At 38.1% G+C, this 22,229-nt stretch overlaps 1 protein-coding gene across 12 annotated transcripts in view; it reads left to right on the forward strand.

Moving 5' to 3' along the window:
* Positions 1 to 12: 12 nt before the first annotated feature.
* ZNF638 (zinc finger protein 638) overlaps positions 13 to 22,229 on the forward strand; it is a 139,082-nt gene continuing 116,865 nt past the window's right edge. For 9 of the 12 annotated variants that reach the window (XR_006703539.1, XM_045446411.1, XM_045446413.1 and 6 more), the window contains exon 1: positions 34 to 226. Coding sequence is in view for 11 of the 12 variants with exons in the window: in XM_045446411.1 (XP_045302367.1) it covers positions 111 to 226 (116 nt within the window). In the remaining variant the exon portion in view is untranslated. Of the gene's footprint in view, positions 227 to 22,229 lie in introns of all 12 variants that reach the window. The other 3 variants (XM_045446414.1, XM_045446422.1, XM_045446415.1) reach the window with 1 other exon arrangement.

Below are 22,229 nucleotides of genomic sequence, written 5' to 3' on the forward strand. Positions count from 1 at the left end.
GTCCTCCGGAGCGGGTGGAGCTTTCCGCGTGGTGCCCCGTGCCCTGGGGCCAAAGGGGAGGCGTGCGCCCAGCGCCGGGAGCCGCGCGGGTGCTGTGGGAGCAACCGGCGATGCCCCGGGACCCGGTTCCCGCCGGGGCTGCAACCCGAGCTGCAGCCGGGGCCGTGGCGCCGAGTTTAGTCTCCGCGACTCCCGCAGCTCGGCGGGCTTCGGACCATCTGAAGCGGTGAGCGCTTCCTTTGCCCCCTGGGCTCCTTGCCCTAGTCCGTCCTCCGGGGCTACTGGCACTGGGTGGGCTGGCAAGGGCGGGCGGGCCCGCGGGGTCCTCGCCGAGGCATCCTCGTGTCGCGGGGTGCGGATCCAGATTCCGCTTCCCTTCCTATCCCCCTGCCCCGGGCCTCCCGCTCCCCCGTAACTGTCACTCCTCAGTAGGCCGGTCTTCAGCACTGTTCAAGTTGTGTGTGCGGAGGCGCCAGCGGGTCTGCGAATAGCCGTGGGACGCCTCACCCGCACTTGTCGCTCGGCTTCGCGGTCCCAGCAGCAATCCCCCCGTGTCTGGACAGGCTCTGTGGACGCGGCGCTGTGCGGGCGAGGCTTGGGAGACCACTCTTTAGTAAATGGTCCTTTACGCTGCAGGGCACCGGGCGGTGGTGAGGAGTCTTCCAATAGCATGTGGTGTTCGCTTCTCAATCAGAGAAACCGAGCGGACGAGCTCCGGCTCTTTTAAAGGTTGCTCTTAAAAAAAAAAAAAAAAAAAAAAAAAAAAAAAAAATTACGTTGTAGAATTGCATAATACGCGGTATCTCCGTCCAAAAGTAGTTTTTGATATCAGGGTAGTAGTCATTTGAATGCCAACACTGACACTTTTGTTTCCTAAATAGTAAGTTTGAGCTTTTTTATTTTAGAGTAATAGATTACTTAATGAAAGGAATTTCTCAAAGTACAGAAAAATAAAAGAAACCATACATAGTGTTTTGAGTCATCAATTTTTTTTTTTTTTTTTTTTTTGAGTCATCTGTTTGAGGGATTTTGGTTTTTCAGTTTGCTTAGGTTTGCTTTCACCCACAACTGCATACCCAGGTTCCAGACTTTGGAATGGTGTAAATAGCGAGTGCGGTCCCGCCCCCAGCCCACTTTGATAGCAGAGGGGAATCGGCCACGCCCCGGAGCCTCGCGTGGCCTGCGGATTCCGGGCTGTCCCGGAGCCGAGAGGCTGTCGCGCCGCCCCAGGAGGGCGAGAGGACGCCCGCCCCGCCGGCTGTTTATTGCAGCGATTTGTACGTTCCAAGAGTCTCCAGAGAGGCGCGCTGCATACCTGTTAGGACACTGTTCACGTTCCAGCCTTGGGGGGGTGGGGGGGGGCTGCTATTCGTACCAGTATCAGCTCTTTTCTCCCTGTGGCCTGAGTCGGCCTCCGGTCCTCTCGCTGGAGCAGGTTGAACGGACGCTTAGTTTTTAGGTGAATTGTTCTGACAACCCAGTACCAGTACTATACTGCCCTCTCCCAATCTTTGCGGCGTTTGTGCGAGCTAATGGGAGTCGGGAGTGGAGAATGATTGACATTTTGCAGAACGGAACGTCCAGTGTTGTCATGCTTCTTGGCACTTTTTTCTAAGTCCAAGTTCTGGTGACATTGTTTCAGCTTGCTTTGCTCTTTCCCAAGACCCGGTTGGTTAGTTTGAGTTGAAAAGGCGTGTCTATTTCTTATTCCGTAAGGATTAGGAAAAAGGAATTCCTGGCTTGATATAAAAGTGCTGGAATTTAGTCTGCTGTCTTCCAAGGATTATGGAGTTTTTAAAAATGAGGGCATATTGGAGATTGGAGAATACTGTAATTATTGTTCTTTTTAGGGGGTTGGAAAATAAAAATACCTCTATTTTATTTAGTAATTAGGAAACGTGTAAGTACTTTAAAGAATCCTTTAAAATTGTGAATGATACTGTGAATTGTCTTGTAAAATCAAAAGGCATCCTTAATTCATCTTTTCTGTATATCTGTTTTTGCATATGCTTTAAAGACTTGGGTAGTGTTTTGCTGTCCCTAGTCATCAGGATTCTTAGGGACTTCTTATTTTAACTTTAAGTGTATTTTATTTTATTTTATTTTATTGTATTTTATTTTATTTTATTTTATTTTAGAGAGGGGAAGTGAGCGAGCTATCACATGCAGTAATTCTTTACCTTTTGCATCGGGGATGTTTTGTTGTAGTGAACAAAACTTATTCAGTTCTGATCTATGAGAATAGTATGGTTTATAGAATTTGTTGGGGTTGCTCTTTTTTAAGAAAGTTACATTTTGTTCTTATGATTTCTAGAATTGTATAATATGATCTATCTCATCCAAAAATACTTCTTGATGTCAGGGTGATAGTTTGAATGCAACACTGACACTTTTGTTTCCTAAATAATAAGTTTGGGCTTCCTTAATTTATGTTTATATACTTTCTTTTATTAAGGAAATTTTGCAAAATATAGAAAAGTGAAAGGAAAACCCACATATAGTGTTTTGAGTCATCGATTTGGAAAGATTATTTTTTCTCAATTTACTTAGACCTACTTTGACCCACAACTACATATTCAGGTTCCAAATTTTGAATGGTGTTAAATTATGGTGTTGAATATACAACTTCAGGGAGTGGGGGCTTATAGGTTGTATTAAAATGTTAACTTTTCTCCATTGAAATGTCAACACCAACAGAAACTATTATGGCATTTTCTCCTTCAAGATATGGATGTACTGATAAAGTGCTTTAATAAGTTTGACTATTATAACTACTAACAGTTAATATGATGGCCTTTTAAAATGACATTAAATTGGAAAGCTTTGAGAACTTGCGTCTGCCATTTTTTTTTTTTTTTCAACGTTTATTTATTTTTGGGACAGAGAGAGACAGAGCATGAATGGGGGAGGGGCAGAGAGAGAGGGAGACACAGAATCGGAAACAGGCTCCAGGCTCTGAGCCATCAGCCCAGAGCCCGAGGCGGGGCTCGAACTCACAGACCGTGAGATCGTGACCTGGCTGAAGTCGGACGCTTAACCGACTGCGCCACCCAGGCGCCCCGCGTCTGCCATTTTTCAGTGATGTGTCATTGCTAAGAGTTCTTTTTCCTCTTTCTCTGAAGCCTTTACATTTCTTGCAGCATACATGTGAAAGCTATGGTTTTAATATCAAGGTTCATCACCCTCTTTTTTTGTTTTACTTTTTCACATGTTACCTGTGCAACATTTTACAGTTTGAGATTTGGGGCTTCATTGGGGGGTACCTGAAGACTCACAGATTGAATCAGTTAAGTATCCTCTGTGTTTTCCCTTAAGTACCTTATAAATATAATTTCCCATTAACAGTCACGTAGGTTTTTGGAGGGCATTTTGCCCATAGTTGTTACAATTCTTGAATTTTTAGCTACATTTTGACCCAGGAATCCTACCTCTCGGAATTTATTCTAAGGAAATAATAATGGATATGTACATAGGGTTAGTTACTGGGATGTTTGTTGTGATTTAGCTTATGATGGTGAACCTTTGGAAACACTCAATGTCCCAAAATAGGGAAATGGTAAAATAATTTAAGTCAGAGAACATCTATACAATGGAATAATTAATATATAATGTATTAATTAATATATTAATATAATGTTAACTTATGCAGACATTACTAATCATGTTGTAGAAGAAATCTGACAAAATCAAAAGATGGTCATAATATGATAGGGTAAAAAAGAATATTAAAAAGTATGAATATTTTCCCCTTTTGGTTAAAAGAAATATAAGAAGATTCTGGGGTGGCTGGGTGGCTCAGTCCATTAAGCATCTGACTTCTGCCCAGGTCATGATCTTGCAGTCAGTGACTTTGGGCCCCCGTCGGGCTCTGTGCTGATAGCTCAGAGCCAGAGCCTGCTTCCGATTCTATCTCCCTTTCTCTCTGCCCCTTCCCTGCTTGTGCTCTCTTTCTCTCTCAAAAATAAACATTAAAAAAATAAAGAAGTATAAGAAGATTCTGATGTGTAGTAAAAATTATGTTTGATTGAATATTCAGCCTTGTCAGTTTGAGAGAAAATCTCCTGCACTGTAAAATTTAAAAACCCTTGAGCTAGGTTTAAAGAAGGAAGAAAGCAAAGACTATATTTACATACGTAGGCATTGAAACCATTCTGTCTTTGAAATAATCATCAAATCCCTAGAGTTGAATGGGGATTATCCATATGTCCCTGCTTATCCACAGGTTTACTCTTTCTATCTTATTTGGCCTTTGTAATCTTAACATAGGTTAATAGATTTATTGTTGTGATGATTAAAAGCCTGGTAATTAATTTTCAAGTTGGCGTGTAAACGTGTGCAAGTTCAATGTGTGATAAGATTGTAATTTTGTACCAATAAAAAGAGGTATGACTTGAAAGTAAAAAAAAATTTTTTTGAGTAGGCAATGGTTTTATAGGGTTGAAGATCAAAATGTAAAAAAAAGGTGTACAATGGAAAGTCTCCCTCTTTCCCCTGTTCCTTATCAACTCAATTCTCATTTCTCCAATTCACCTACCCTGGATAAGCATTAATACTAGTTTACTGCTTATCATTCTAGAGATATTTTACGCATATCCAAGCCATAACAGATCTACGTTTTTCCCCTCTTGGATATAGTGGTCATTTTTTTTTCTTTGCTTTTTTCACTTGACAGTGTATTATGGAGATTTTTTCATACCAGTACATAGAGAGCATCCTCAACAAAGGGTTTTTTCAAAAAAGTGCCTAGAACATAAAGAGAGTATAAAGAGGGGCACCTGGGTGGCTCAATAGGTTAAGCATCCGACTTCAGCTCAGGTCACAATCTCGTGGTCTGTGAGTCTGAGCCCCGCGTCAGGCTCTGGGCTGATGGCTCAGAGCCTGGAGCCTGCTTCCGATTCTGTGTCTCCCTCTCTCTCTGTCCCTCCCCCATTCATGCTCTGTCTCTGTCTCAAAAATAAATAAACGTTAAAAAAAAAAAAAAGAGAGAGAGAGAGAGAGTATAAAGAAAGACGTACTTTATTCAAATCAGTTAAGAGTTTTCTTATTGGTTGGGTGTTGAGCACAAGGTGCTCTTGCTGAGTGAAGGAAACAACGTAGTGTACTTGAACTTGGCATATGGAACTGTAAAAGCTTCCGGTTTAATTATCATCGAATTGTCTTTTAAATTTCACTTTAAAATCAAAGCAATACATATATATCATTGAACAAAATAAAGTAATTCTTAAAAATTTGTCACAAAAATATGAGACACACGTTCATTCCTCCTAAGTCCTTGTTTTTCTCCTTTGGGGCAACTACTTTCAGCTCTTAATTTTTTCTTCTAGTATTTACCTCTTCAAGTCTTAAAGTGTAAGTATACTTTATAACTACATCTTGACCTAAATGATTTAGATATCATTTAATTTTTTTATAAAATGAGAATTGATACATTATGGTAAGGATTTAACTCCTATACTCTCTATTTACTTCTACTTCCTCCATCCTCTCAATTGAGATTTTATCTCAGTAATTAGTTAAATCAATAGGTTTTATATTATTGTGATTAGGTTAAAAAGATTAGCCTTTGAGCCAAGGGTAAGGTAAGATTGCTTTTTTCATTTACCTAATTTTCTATCAATCTGTGGTTTTTCCCAAGTACTCAAATGCTGTTAAGTGCTCAAGCAAATGCAAGAATCTATCAACTTCATTTTTTTCCCTTAAGACTTTTTTCTCATAGGTCTCGTTCTTCACATACATCTGCTCTGTTTCTAGGTTTGCAACCAACCTAAAGATTAGTATTTTTAAAGAGATAAAAAAAAAGGGGGATTGTACTCATAAAATAGGATTTGGATGCTATGGAAAGAAACAATTAGAGAACAAGAAAGTGTTCTATGAAATTGGAAATATGATAGCTAAAATGGAATTCTGAATAGAAAGACTAGAAGATAAAGTTCTTTAGGTTTAGTGGATAGCTGTAGTCCTGTTTCCCATCTCTCCTGGTTTGGATCCTCTTACCTAGGTCCTGGTCCATTTACTTTCTGAGAAAAAGTACATTTTCAACGTCTTTGCATATCTTAAAGTGTTTTTCTTCATGGCTGAGGTGTTGAATTGCAGTTCGGCTGAGTATGAATTTCCTCAGAATGGTTAAGATTTAATTTTAAAGTGTCTGTTGTCAGTATTACTGTGAAGGAATCTGATATCATTATGTTGTGTATCCCTTTACGTTGTTTTTCCTTTCCAAAAGAAAACTTTTTAGAATCTTCTCTCTGGTATCCTGGAATCTGATGATTTGGTGATGTTGGGGTGATTCCTTTTTTCATTCACTGTGGTCTGCACTTGGTGAGCTCTTTCAACCTGAGGCCTCTTTTTTGTGTGGTGTGGTGAAATTTACTTTACTAATTTCTTTTTTTCCATTTATTCTGTTCTCTTTTTTTTTTGGTTGGATTTTGGATTGATCCTTCAGTCTTCTTCTTTCTTTTGTTTTTCATCTCTTTCTCTCTTTTTTTACCCCTAACTGCTCTGGGCAGGTTTTCAACTCTGTCATCTAGCCATTTTTTTCAGAATTCCATTTTATTGGATTTTCTTCCTTATTCTCTGATTTCTTCTTTTTATAGCTTCCTACTCTTCATAAATGCAATATGTTTTCTTATTGTTTTAAAGATATTAATTGTAGTTTTACTTTTGGAATTTCCTTTGCTTTTTTCATTGTTTCTACCCTTTGCAGTCCTTTTTTCTCTTCATTTTTCAGTTTCTTCAGGGAGAAGTCTCCAGTCCTCTGCAGTGTGGGATATAATCCTGGGTTTTGATATTCTGGGAGCAGGGCCAATGAAGGGGACTGTGTAAAGAGTCCCCAAGATCACCTCCAGGTTCAGTGATTCACTAGGAAGACTCATTGGACTCAGCATATGGTCATGCTCACAGCTATGATTTATTTCCATGAAAGGCTTTAAAGCAAAATCAGCAAAAAGAAAAAACATGGCGTGAAGTCCAGAGGAAACAAGGCAGAAACTTCCCAGAATCCTCTTCAAGTGGAGTCAAGCAGGATGTGCTTAATTCCTTCATTATGGCATTGTGACATGTGTGAAGTTTTGTCTCACAAGGGAGCTCGTTAGAGACTCCATGCTCAAGGTTTTTATTGGAGACTGCTTACATAGGCACCGTCTGCATAGCAGTACCAAAATTCCAGACTATCAGAAGGAAAGCAGCTGTTCAGCATAAACCGCATTGTTTGTGCAGACTATGTTCAGTCATATTAAACAACTCTTATCAGTTATGGAATGGTGGGAACCTTCCTGAAATCAAGATTCCCAGATACCAGCTAAGGGTTAACCTTGCAAACAGGCCTTTCAAAGGATAGTGGTCTTAGGCCTGCTATGAGAATTCTTTTGTTTTGGAAAATATAGCTATTTTTCCATAAAAATAATGGGTTTAGGACTAATAAATATTTCTATTAGGACCCCAGTAGGACTAATGGGGTAAGGACTAATAAATATCTCTAAATTTCTATTTTTCTTAAGATAATAATTATTGGTAGATATAACCCACAGAAATAAAAGTTCTTTGGAGTCCCAATGGTTTTTATTTTTTATTTTTTTGTTACTTTTGTGTGTGTTGCAATTTTTTTATTATTGAAATATAATTGGCACAATATTATATTAGTTTCAGGTGTACAACATGTTGATTTGCCAATTCTACACATTATTCCATGCTCACCATGATACCTCTAGTCACCATATGTTACCATACAATGTCATTACAGTATTATTGACTATATTCCCTTTGATGTATTTTTCATCTCTGTGACTTATTTATTCTATAACTGGAAGTTTGTAACTCTTAATCCCCTTTATCTATTTCACCCATTTCCCCTATTGCAGCATTATTTACAGTAGCCAAGATATAGAAGCAACTGAGGTGTCCACTGATAGATGAATGGATAAAGAAGATGTGGTAGGGGCACCTGGGTGGCTCAGTTTGTTGAGCATCCAACTCTTGATTTTGGCTCCGGTCATGATCTAGCAGTTTGTGGGTTTGAGCCCCTCATTGGGCTCTGTGCTGATGGTGCAAAGCCTTCTTGGGATTCTCTTTCACACTCTCTCATTCTCTCTCTGTGCCCCATCTGCATGCTCTCTCCCTCTCAAAATAAATAAATAAACTTAAAAAAAGATGTGGTATATATATACAAGGGAATATTACTCAGCCATAAAAAATGAAATCTTGTCAGTGCTTTTTAAATATGTGGGTCTTTGCACCAAAAAAGCTTGAGAAACCTACATCTCTCATTTTTCTGAGTCTAGAAGTATGTCTTTCTACTGGTATCAATACTAGTTTTGTCCAATATGGTAGCCACTAGCTACATATATTAAATATGTTAATTAAAACTAAATTAAAATTAAAACTTCAGTTCCTCAGTCACACTAATAACATTTCAAATGCTCAATAACCACGTGTAGGTGGTGACCATTCTATTGGACAACACAGATCAAGAACATTTCCATCACTAAAAAACTTTCTGGGGGCACCTGGGTGGGTCAGTCGGTTAAGCATCCAACTTCGGCTCAGGTCATGATCTCGCGTTGGTGAGTTCGAGCCCCGCGTCGGGCTCTGTGCTGACCACTCAGAGCCTGGAGCCTGTTTCAGATTCTGTGTCTCCCTCTCTCTCTGACCCTCCCCCATTCATGCTCTGTCTCCCTCTGTCTCAAAAATAAATAAACGTTAAAAAAAAAAAAAAAACACTTTCTGTTGGACAGTGCTGACCAAAGCTATTAACATTTAAAAGCCATTCTTATCTCTTTCCCTTATTCGTTTTTACTCCCATGCTGTTTGCTTAATTATGACAGTTAAGCACAAATACGTGTATTGTTGGTTCATAAAACATCTCATCTGTCACCAAGGCAAAGACAAGGCACAGGCTCTCTGCTAAGACACACGCCATGCACACAAATTGCTCTTGCGGTGGAAAGGGCACTGCCATGTATGCAATGCAGACCTGTGCCAAGTGCTTTGCAGGGAGGCACCATTCACAGAAACTGCAGTGTGAATGGCACGTCTCTCAGGGTGCAAAGTGCAGTGGCCTCTAGCTCCTCAGAGTCAGGATTTGAAGCCAGGTTTGTATAATTCCAGTGTGTGCCTTTTTAGTTTGGTTAAGATCACCCAACCAATCCCTCCTGGCCTGTATATATGGGCCGTTGAAGGACATTTTTAAAGAATAGGTAAAATCACGATTCTCACACAAATATAAAATAAATGTTATTTTATTGAACTCATTAATTAAATGAGGGAACCAGTAAGATGTTACAACCAGTTCAAAGGTAGAAGCCAGAGAACAAACATATTTACAGATCGGGGAGAATGGAAATGAATGTGTAAATGAAAGCAGAGCTAGCCTCTTTCATAGTAGAGAGGAGTCACTTGAACCTTCCCCAGACAGAATTTACATGCCTAGTAGAAGCAAGAGTTATTTTACATCCCTCTAGCTTTCCTTCAGTACAAACTAATAAAGTATGATAGTTCAACCGCAATGCAAGCCTGGAATCGGATAATCTGGAAAGGTGTGATCTAAACAAAGATTGCTTTCCATTGAAGCACACACTTTCTCCTATAAAACTCATCTAGATCTCTAGATTTTAGATTTTAATTTGCCTGCTCCTGTAAAGTTATCTATATGAAAATTCTGGTCAACAGAGAAGTTAAACCTCTCATGGAAATGAATAAATTTGTATTCTGGGTTTGTTTTACACATGTTGTTTAGGTGTATAAGGCAAATCAGTGATGAGCTAAATAGATAATTTAGAAGGCTTCTTACCTTGGTCCCAGGCTGGTTTCCCCACCAGGAACTGACAGTGGTTGAAATATATATATATATATATTTTTAAGTTCAACACTGTTGTGAATTTGGAAGGCATCAAAATAAGTAAACCTCAGTTTTGTGTTCTCATTGGAGAGACAGCCTTGTACATAGTGAGTCATTATACGGTGTAATAGGTACTGCACCAGAGATGAGAATGATGTGATTTAGAATCACAAAGGAGGAAGCAATGAAGTCTGGCTAGGAAGTTGTCATTTCATCAGGGCCTTGAAGGAAAAGTAGAATTTAACCAAAATGATTTTTTCAGTTATACAAACATGAAAGCTTCTGTTTATACTTCCAAATAAAAAGCCAATCTCCTAGATGATCCCCAGATCTAGCCTCCTGGTATTCACACCCTTATGTAGGTTCCTCCCACATTACATCAGGATTGATCTGTATTGCTATGTATATGTAGTAGACATGGCAGTGTGTGGATTCCAAGATTTGGTCATAAAAGACATTGCTACTTCCACTGTAGTTTCTTGGATTCTCTGAGAGAAATCAACTGTCATGTCGTGAGAACACTCAAGCTGCCTGATGGAGAGGCTCAAATAGGAAGAAATTGAGTTTACTCTGGGCCAGTAGCCACCCAGCTAGAATCTATTTCCTAGATTCCCTAGCAACTAGGCTTATCTTTGTGACTAAGTTCTTGGGAGCAGAAGAGATGTGTGCAACTTTTTGTGCTTGCCTTTAACACAGATTTTCTGAATCTTCTTTTATTATCACTGCCTTGAGGAGCCTTTTAAGGTCTTCCACCCACCCCCCTCCAATTTCTGCCATAAACTTTTCATATATTGTATATCTGCTTGTGCACTTTATATGAATATATGTGCTTTATCCATAAAAAGACTAACATTGTTTTGCCCTTCTATCCCTCAAGAATCAGCATTTGCCCCCTTAGAGGTGATATTGCCCTTGTTGAGAAAGCATGCTTTCAAAGGATTGAGTTTGCTGTCCCCTCCTTCTCTATCTTTCTGCACATGGACTGGAAGGCAGACTTGTGTGGTGCGCTAACTTCAACTATGCAGACGAAGACAATGTGAGTGACAAGACAGAAGGAACTGGGAGCTTAGCATCGCAGATCAAAGCTAATAGCCTATGACAACGAATTGGGAATGAAACGTACTCTGATTTTATTTGAGCTGTCTTATTTTGGGGCCATTGTTGTAGCAGCTTAGCCCATATTCTAACAAATATGGATCCCATTTTTTCAAAACTGCTTAGAAATTAAAAAAAAATTCTCTTATTTCCATGTCACCCAGGTCTGTTTAGCAATGAGTATACAAATGTTATTTACCCTTTGCCATCTATGAACTCCTTATGATGGCCAGAACTGCAAATTGCATAAATATTAGCATTGTTTGATCCAAAATTTGGGCACCTCTAGGTGATACCTCATAATCATTGAATGAAGGTGTCATCATGCTTTATCTCATTACAAATATTGCTAGTTTGCTAGCAAATATTGCTGCAGTTTTGTTTTGTTGGTTTTTTTAACCAATAGTTTTATTGCAATAGAGTGTACTAAGAGTGCACACTCCTCTAAATTCAGTTCCCTCATCTGTAAAATTGGTCTAATAATAGTACCTACCTCACAGGGATTTATGAGGACTAAATGAGGTAATGTAGTGAATTATTGAACACATTGCCTAATCTGTACTGTCAGATGGTGATTGCTATTATTACAATGAACACTTTAAGCTACATTTCAGAAACTTGAAAAGACAATATTTAAGAATTCTCAACATTTCAATAAAATGGTAATATAAAAATTAAAACAGCAAAAAAGAATAGGAGACCAAAGCAATTTTAACAATCTTTTAGAATATTGATAAAGTTTTCTTAGGACGGTGATTCCCAAAATATGGTTCCTGAGGCAGCAGTATCAGTATCCCCTGGGAACTGATTAAAAATGCAAATTCGTGAGCCTCACCTCAGACCTACTAATTCAGAAACTCTAAGGGGTGGGGTCCGGTAATCTGTTTTACCAAGTGCATTGGCTGATTCTGGTGTGTGTTCACGTTTGAGCAGCACTTCCTTAAAAGAATGGAGATGACTTTGAAAAGAAAACCAGTTCATCAATACTCTCCTCCCCTCACCCTCCACTCTCGGTATTTGCCGACACCAGGGCCAAGGAAGATGGGAATGAAACGTGCATCTGTAGATAGGGATATCCCTTCATCTCATCCCTTTATCTTAATGTAACCACCATGAAAATTCTGCTTATCATCCTTTCATACATCTCTTTCTGTACATACACATGTATATGTTTAATTTTACATATATGAGATCATACTGACATTTTTTAATAGTCACATTTTGGTTACTCTTTCCCCTTATGTTGCACATCTGAGCAGTGTCATCTTACATTAGCAATATAATGTATACAATATTAGCAATGTGTGTGTGTGTAGCAATTTTATTGTTTGCTATTCTTTTCTTCATGCTCATGTATACCTATCATATAATTACAACACACATGAGTTTTTCTCTTTTATGGTCACTCATCTATTCAGATTTTCTATTACTTCTGTAGTCAATTTTTATAATTTATACCTCGCTAACATGTCATTCATTTTCTTTTGGCTTTTACATTTGTTGCTGTGGAGTTGCATGTAACATTCTCTTGCAGGTTACTAAAGCTCTTTGGTATCTCTTTTCTTATTTCTGATCCTATGCATTTTTATTCAACCCTCTTCCTCTTCCACTCTGCCAAAATCAGAGGTTTTTTTTTTTTCTTCAGAGTTTTGTTTTATTGTCCTTCAGAGAACAAGCTTTTGTATTTATATATCCTTGCTATTATTTTTTAAAGTGACCCTTAAGTTCATCTGTATTAATTCCTGCTTCGTACTGTTTTTTTCCTTTTTATCCTTTCCTTCCTTTGAATAATAATTCCTTTACATTTTTTAAAGCCCTATTTAATGATGAAGGCATTTAAGGCTTTAAAATTTACTCTGAGGACTATTTTAGCTCCTAGAGTGGTAGCTCATTGGTCTAAAATTTTCTCCTTTTCATCACCTTTTAAATGGTTTGTAATTTTGGTTTTGATTTCGTTGATCCAAAGATTATTTACTAGTGTGTTAATTTCCAAGTATTTATGAATTTTGAAATCCTTTCATTATGTGAAATTTTATTGAATGATTGGAGAATATGACACATAAAAGCTTTACCTCCTTAAAATTTTTTTCATGCAGAGTTAGTTAAGCCTCCAACTCTTGGTTTCAGCTCAGTTTATGATCTCATGGTTTGTGAGTTCTAGCTCCACACTGACAGTAGGGAGAGCCTGCTTGGGATTCTCTCTCCCTCCCTCTCTCTCTCTGCTCCTCCCCTGCTTGCGCTCTCTCTCTTTCTCTCTCAAAAAAGAAAAAATTAAAAGAATTTTTCATCCATTCTTTATTTTTTAAATATTTATTTATTTATTTATTTTTGAGAGAGAGTATGTAAGAGTGTGAATGGGGGAGGAAGAGAGAGAGAGGGAGACAGAGACTCCCAAGCAGTCTCCTTACTGTCAGCACAGAGCCCAACTTGGGGCTCAATCTCACAAACTGTGAGATCATGACCTGAGATGAAATCAAGAGTTGGATGCTTAACCAAAGGAGCCACTCAGGCGCCCTCCATTCTTTATTTTAAATGACATAGTTGTTTGGGCATTTTTGTTCTATAGGTTTTTTCACTTTTCAAGAAGACAGATGGAATGGCTAATTGCTTCTCAAGTAAAGAGATAGGATATGAACCATGTATTTAAGAGTTTTGACACAAACAGGCTACAGAAACAGAACAAGAATTTCTCATCCCAATCACTGGGTTCTACTCCTGGAACCAATACTATACTGCATGTTAAGTAACTTGAATTTAAATAAATAAATTTAAAAAAATAAGAATTTCTCATCCCAGATGACAAATTATTTATTTGTTTGTTTGTTTATCTCTATGGGCATAGTTTACAAGTTTACAGCTCCATTTTGGGCTCAGTTTGCTTACAACAAAGGCGGTTTGGATGACAAAAAGTTAGGAGGTAAGGACATTAAAACAGCAAAACAAAAAGCTTAGGCTTTTTAGATGCAACTGGGAGTTCTGGGCAGTTAACCAAGGTTTGGTAGAAGACTGTGAAGCTCCAGCCAAAGAGGGGTGGCCTTTTTTGGTGAAAAGACTACTGTTTGCTTTACTAGTTTTACTAAGAATATAGATTGATGTCGGTAGGACTTCAATCTCACAATGGGTTAGGGGAGGGTCGATGGAGGGGAAGGTGTCCCAAATTAATGGGCTTTGAACAGTTGTTGGGCCCTCACAGTGTTTCATATGTTTTTAAATTAGTTGCCAACACTTTGAAATAGAGCAGCTTCACATACACACAAGCACAATCTGCATTTCCAGTGTTTAAAGACTTGGAAGCTTTGAGAACACTGAGATTAATTACATTAGTACATGGCTGCAATATGCTGGAGCTGGAGAGCACCTGGCCCTTTTAGAGAGGCATGTGCTCTCCACTTAGACCATCCCCACCATTCCCTCTTGCCCCCAATATCTAGGTGAAGTGTTGGTCCTCATTTATCCTTTGTACTTCTGCTGCTGTTTGTCCACTGTAGCTTTAAGAAGGAAAGACTGTTTATTTTAAAAACACTTGTCTTTCAAAAGTGGGGAAAGAAAAAGGCCTTTTCATATTAAAAAAAAAAAAAAAAAGAAAAAAAGGAAAGGGTGCCTGGGTGGCTCAGTCAGTTAGGCATCCAACTCTGGATTTTGGCTCAGGTCATGATCTCACAGTTAGTGAGTTCGAGCCCCGCATAGGGCTCTTTGCTGACAGTGCGGAGCCCGCTTGGGATTCTCTGGCTCTCTCTGTCTGCCCCCCACCTTGCACTCTCTCTCTCTCTTTCAAAAATAAATAGGTAACATTATTTAAAAAAGGGAAAGAGCACACAATGTGCGTGTCTAAATATTCCCGTGTTTTAATATACAAACAGTGTGTCTATGTCAAAAGAATGCAAATTAAGATGCCATTTTAAAACCAACCCCACATAGTAAGCATCATTACAAGATTCAGAAAAGACATAATAGGGTTTGTTTTTGATGGGAATTAAGTAAGGGATGCCATTATGATATGTAATTATTTATTTGGTAAAAATAAAACATTCCTAGATATCAATACCTTATACAGATGGTAAGTTCCTAAAGCAATGCCTTTTGAGTAGAACAGAAAGTATGTACCTCAAACAGAAAAAACAAAGTAAATAAATGTAAATATTATTGGAAATACTATTTCACAGCATATTGAAGATATGACTGAGAACTTAAAAGCAGGTTGTATTTCAATTTAAAATTATTTATGGCATTTTCAATTTAAGCTCATGAAAATACATATATAGATAATATCACACAGCAATACCTGTGGTGTCTGAAAAGTTTAATGAGTTGAAGAACTTTTGGATTTGTCACCCATGAAAAGGCCAGTATAAGTGACTTATTTATGTACATTAGAAAAGTCTGTCAAAATTTACTGAAAGTAGTTTTAAAATATATTAGCTTAATTATAGATAGTGCTCCTGGAATGGTGAATAGTTGGGGTTAACATTGGACATATTGGTGACCTATATTCACCTATGAAAATATGGTGATCACATTGTTTTAATTAATTTTACACTGTTACCGCTTTTCCTTAACTTAGGCCCTAAACATATTTTCATGGTGCTTTGTTTCATGGTGGCAGGTTTAGGAAGTAAAAATGAAAACGTCTTGCCTATTTATTTCAGCACTGTAAGTACATATTAGCCAGCCCAGCATCATGCAACAAGATTTTCCCCTTCACCCTTCTCTTAACCCCTGTAGAATCTTCAATGAGAATTCTTTGTGAAAGTTTCAGGGCAAACCATTAAAAAATAACACCCATAAGCTTGGATAGGATCAGAGGGTCCACCCAGACTCCATTGGGACAAGTAATTGTGTTCAGGTGAGGAATCATAGGCTGTACTGTGTTTTGTAATAACTCCTGAGTTTCTTTGTTGCCTCATCGAAATTCTTTAGTTTGGGACCAGATGGCTGCTGCCCCTGAGAAGCTGCCTGGTACTCCCCTCTCCCTGGCAGTGCTATCCTCACCCTGGCTCGGATGCAGCTAGGGCTCTGCCTTCTCAATTGCTTGCTGTTTGCTGCCTTTTCATAGAATTGTAGACCTTAAAGTCTCTCTAGTAAAGCTTTTGACCACATACACATCATTTTTTTTTCCTGAAGTTCCCAAACCAGCTCAAGGAAAATAGAGAAAAAGAAGACAATGGAAAATGTTTTTCTAAATCTTGAATAATTGGTAGCAATGAACTGTCACTATTGATATATACCTTTTTCATTCATAAAGTTCAGCATCTATTTGGGTATTTAAGTTTTAATTTTGCTGAATGTTTAGAAAAAATATATTTTTTTAAGAAATGACAACATGGGGCGTTGCCAGGGACGGGGGGTGGCAACTCTCCACTCTTCACCTTTCTCTTTACTCCCTTTGATCCTTCTCTGGGGTCAGATAGAATTATGTTTCTGAATACACTCTTCAGTGGTTTCCCAGTGTGGTCCCTGTTTCAGCGGTTCCCAGCATTGCCCGGGAACTTGCTGCAAATGCAAATTTTGGGGCCCCCTCCCAAACCTACACAATGAGAAACTTGGGGAGTATGATGGGCAGCAACCTGTGTTTTAACAGAGGCTTCGGGTGATTCAGGTGCATGCTAAAGTTTGAGAGCCACTGCTTTAATAACTTCAATATGTCTATGTTGGATTTAGATGTGGAAACGTATAAAAGTTTTCAAACTCTTGTAGTCTCTTCCTGCTTTCTTTTCGTTGCTTAGGGAGTCTGGATAAAGTACATACTGTGGGGAACTGCAGGGCTTTATCCCAGCTTTGTGGTCTCTGTGGTAGCTACAGTCAGCTGCCTGCCTTGAATGACAACTACTGATTGTTGAGGAGATGGGCGAGACAGATACTTTAGGCGATTCCAGAAGAGTCAGAGCGCGCATCGGAGGGAAAGCTAGTTTTGATACGTAGTCAAGCAATTACTTTCATCTGGTTACTTAATGTAAGTAATCCACTAGAGTAAAAAAAATCTGAGTATGTGACTTTGTATGTGAAATTGTGTGTTCAATTTTTTTTTTGTAGAATGTACATAATGTGAAATTTACCATTTTAAACATTTTTAAATGTACAGTTCAGTGGCGTTAAGCATATTCACATTATTGTGCAACCATCACCTCCATCCATCCCCAGAACTTTTCCATCATCTCCAACTGAAATTCAGTACTCACTAAGCAATAGCTACCCATTCCTCACTCCCCATATTTAGCCCCAGATAACCACTCTTCTGACTTTCTTTCTCTATGAATTGACTATTCTAGGTTCCTCTTATAAGTGAAATCATACAATTTTTGTCCTTTTGTGTCTGGCTTATTTCACTTGGCATAATGTCTTCAAGAATCATCCATGTTGTAGCATATATCAATTTCATACTTTTGGGGGCACCTGGATGGCTCAGTCAGTTGAGCCTCCAACTTCGGCTCAGGTCATGAACTCACAGTTCATGAGTTGAAGCGCTGCATTGGACTCTTTGCTGTCAGCGCAGAGCCCGCTTCAGATCCTCTGTCCCCCTCTCTTTCTGCCCCTCCCCCACTTTCTCTCTATCAAAAAGAAATAAACATTGAAAAAAGTATTTCATACTCTTTAATATATATTTATTTATTTATTTTAGAGAGAGAGCGAGAGTGGGGGTGAAAGAGAGACAGAGACAGAGAGCGAGAAAGAATCTTTGGCAGGCTCCATATTTAGCGTGGAACCTGAGGCGGGGCTTCATCAGACAACACTGGGAACAGAACCTGAGCCCAGATCACGAGCCGGACACTCAATAGACTGAACCACCCAGGTGCCCCAGGATTTCATAGTTTTAAAGGCTGAATAAAATTCCATTGTATGTATATCCCACATGTTGTTTATCCCTTCACCTGAGGGTAAGTGGGTTGTTTTTACCTTTTGGCTATTGTGAACACTGCTGCTATGGTTACAAATACCTGTTCAAGTCTCTGCTTTCCGTACTTTTGGGAAGTACAAGTGGGTTTGCTAGATCATATGGTAGTTCTGTTTACTTTCTTGAGGAATTGCCATATGATTTTCCAGTGACTGCATCACTCCCACTAGCAACGAACACAGGTTTTAATTTTTCCACATCCTCACCAACACCTGTTATTTTCAGGTTTTGTTGTGTGTGTGTGTGTTTTTTTTAAATAATGGCCATCCAAATGCATATGAAGTGTATCTTATTTGGTTTGTGTTTCCCTAATTATTAGTGATACTGAACATCTTTTCATGTGTTTATTGGTCATCTGTATTCTTCTTTGAAGAAATGTCTATTTAAGTCTTTTACCCATTATTTTAATTGGGTGTTTTGTTTCGGTTTTGAGTTGTAGGAGCTCTTTATGTATTCTGGATATTAATACCTTATCAGATACACGATTTGCAAATATTTTCTCCCATTCTGTGGGTTGCCTTTTTACTGTGTTGATACTGTCCTTTTGATGCACAAAAGTTTTTAATTTTGACAAAGTCCAATCTATATGTTTTTCCTCTTGTTGCTTGTGTACTGAATGGGTAGATCACTTTGGGTATTACTGCCATTTTAACAATTTTAATTCTTCCAATCCACTTATTTGTTGAGTGTTTTTATCAGGAAAGGATGTTGAATTTTGTCAAGCAGTTTTTCTGCATCAATTGAGATCAACACGTATTTTATTTCCCCTCCAATTCATTTTATGAAGCTCATATTGCTCTGATACTGAAACTGGACAAATACCAAAAAAGTACAGATCAATATCTCTCATAAATATAGATACAAAATCCTTAACAACATATTAGAAAATAGAATTAAGCAAGATATAAAAAGAATTAAATGCCATAATCAAATGGGGTTTATCCTAAGGATGTAAGGCTGGTTTAACTGAAAGTTAATCAGCCTAATTCATCATATTAACAAGGTAAAGAAGAAAAATTACATGGTCTTGTTAATCAATGTAGAAAAAGCATTTGACAAAATTTAACATCCATTCATGATAAAAACTCAAAAATTAGAGCATCATCTACAAAGGCCTACAGATAAAATCATACTTAATGGTGAAAGATTGAATGCTTTCTCTTCGAGATTGGGAACAAGAACAGTGCTGGACATTATAGTAGAAAATAAAAGGCATACAAATCAGCAAAGAAGAAGAAATAAAACAGTCCCTGTTTGCATATGACATAATTGTCTTCATAGAAAATCTCAAGGAATCAACAGAACTAATACATGAGTTTGGCAAGGTTGCAGTATACAAGAAAAACATACACAAATTAATTGTATTTCTAAATGCTATTAGCGAACACCAAAATTTAAAACAGTACCATTTAAAGCTGCTCCAAAAATATCGAACCTTAGGTGTAATTATAACCAAAAAAAAGTATAGGACTTGTATGCTAAAAACTATACAACACTGATGAAAAAAATCAAGGATGATCTAAATACTTCCTTGTAGAGGGGTGGCTGGGTGGCTCAATTGGTTGAGCCAACTACTTCAGCTTGGGTCATGATCTCATAGCTCATGAGTTGGAGTTGGAGCCCTGCATTGGCTCTCTGCTGTCAGTGCAGAGCCTGCCCGCGATCCGCTGTCCCCATCTCTCTCTGCCCCTCCCCCACTAGCGCTCTCTGTCTCAAAAATAAATAAAACATTAAATAAATAAATAAATAAATAAATAAATAAATACTTCTTTGTAGAGAGATAGTGTGGATTAGAAGACTCTACATAGTGAAGATATGGATTCCCCCCAAATTGAGATACAGTTTTAACGCAATTCCTACCAAAATCTTAGTAATTTTTTGTAGATATAGACAACATTACTCTAAAGTTTATATGAAAAAACAAAGTAACTAGAAGAACCTCAACAATTTTGATGAAGAATAAAATGGGAGAAGTCAGGCCATCTAATTTTAAGACTTACTATATATGGCTATAGTAATCCAGACTGTTGGTGTTAGTAGAAGGATAGAGACAGTTTTTTTTTTTTTTTTTTTTTTTTAATTTTAGTGTTTATTTATTTTTGAGAGAGGAGAGGAGCAGAGGGAGAGGGAGACACAGAATCTGAAACAGGCTCCAGGCTCTGAGCTGTCAGCACAGAGCCCGACGTGGGGCTCGAACCCACCAACCGTGAGATCAGTGACCGAGCCCAAGTTGGACGCTCAACGGACTGAGCCACCCAAGCACCCCTAGACACATAGATTAATAACACAGAATAGACAACCCAGATAGAGACCTACACAAATATGCCCAACTGATGTTTTTACAAAGATGCAAAAGCAATTCAATGGAGAAAAGATGCCTATTTCAACAAATGGTCCTAGAGCAATTGTATACCCACTGGCAAAAGTATGAGTTAAACAACAGTTAACAAATAGTTGATAGTTAAATAAAAACCAATCAAATTAGGAAATGGGCAAAGGGGCATTTCAACAAAGAGGATAGTACAGATGGCAAGTAAGTACATGAAAAAAATGTTCAACATCATTAGCCATTAAGGAAATGCAAATTAAAACCACAGTGAGTTATCAATATATAATTATTAGAATGGCTAAAATTCTTTTTTTTTTTTTAATTTTTTAACGTTTATTTATTTTTGAGACAGAGAGACAGAGCATGAACGGGGGAGGGTCAGAGAGAGGGAGACACAGAATCTGAAACAGGCTCTAGGCTCTGAGCTGTCAGCACAGAACCCGACCGGGGCTCAAACTCATGGACCGCGAAATCACGACCTGACGGAAGTCGGCCGCTTAACCAACTGAGCCACCCAGGCGCCCTGTAGAATGGCTAAAATTCTAATAGTGAAAACCCCACATACTGACAAGAATGCTGAGTCACTCATACTTTGCTGGTCACTCATACTTTGCTGGTAGGAATGTAAAATGGCATAGTCATTCTGGAAAACAATTTGGCAGTTCCTTATAAAATTAACTATGCAATTACCATACAATCCAACAGCACTCGGGCATTTATTTATCCTAGAGAATTGAAAGCTTTTGTTCGCACAAAAGCCTGTACACCAATGTTCCAAAAAGCTGTATTTGTAATAACCAAAGACTGGAATTGGCCTACATGTCCTTCAAAGGGTGAACGTTTAAAGTATAGTATGTAATACTACAGGGGTGCCTGACTGGCTCAGTTGGTAGAGCACGTGACTCTTGATCTCAGGGTTGTGAGTTCAAGCCACATGTTGGATGTAGAGATTACTTTTTAAAAATGTTAAACTGTGAACACTATTTAGCAATAAAAAGGACTGGATTGTTGGTACATGTAACAATCTAGGTGGATGTCCAGACATTTATGCTAAATGAAAAAAGCCAATCCCAAAAGGTAACATACCATATGATTCCATTTATATAACATTCTTGGACTGACAAAATATAGAAATGTTGAACAAATTAGTGATTGTCCCAGGTTACGGAAGGAGGTGAGTGCAAGACAGAAATGGATGTGGGTATAAAAGTATAATAAGAGGGATCCTTATTGTGGTGAAAATGATCTGTATCTATATTGTATCAATGTCAATATCCTGGTTGGGTTATTGTACTATAGTTTCTGTAAGATGTTACCATTAGGAAAAACTATCTAAGGGACACAGAGGACCTCTCGGTACTATTTCTTACAACTACATATGAATCTACAATTATGAAAAGTCAAATTTGAAATTTTTCTGTACAAAAATACACAGAGTCAACACACAAAAATCAACCACATCTCTATATATAAACAACAAATGATCTGAAAAGGAAATTATAAAAACAATCCTATTTACAATAGCATCAAAAACAATAAAATACTTAGGAATTAACTTAACCGAGGAAATGAAAGATTTGTATAATGAAAACTACAAAATAGTACTGAAAGAAATTAAAGAAGACACAAATAAATAAATACATTTTTCATGTTCATGGATTGGAAGACTTATTATTTAAAAAACGTCATATTATCCAAAATGATCTATATAGTAATGTGATCCCTATCAAAATGTCAATTATGTTTTTTGCAGAAATAGAAAAACCCATCCTCAAATTTATATGAAATCTCAAGGGACCCCAGAGAGCCAAAATCATCCTTAAAAAGAATAAGAAGCTGGAGGCTTCACACTTCCTGATTTCAAAATTTACTGCAAAGCTACAGTAATCAAAATGGTGCGAAATTGGCATAAACACAAACATGCAGACCAATGGAATATAATAGAGGGCCCAGAAATAAACGCTCACATATATGGTCAAATGATATTTGACAAGTTTACCAAGATCATTCAATGGGGCAAGGACAGACAATCTCTTCAACAAATGGTTCTGGGAAAACTGGATACCCACAATGAATGAAGTTCA

This window comes from Leopardus geoffroyi, chromosome A3 (assembly GCF_018350155.1).
Source record: "Leopardus geoffroyi isolate Oge1 chromosome A3, O.geoffroyi_Oge1_pat1.0, whole genome shotgun sequence".
Taxonomy (NCBI): Eukaryota; Metazoa; Chordata; class Mammalia; order Carnivora; family Felidae; genus Leopardus; species Leopardus geoffroyi.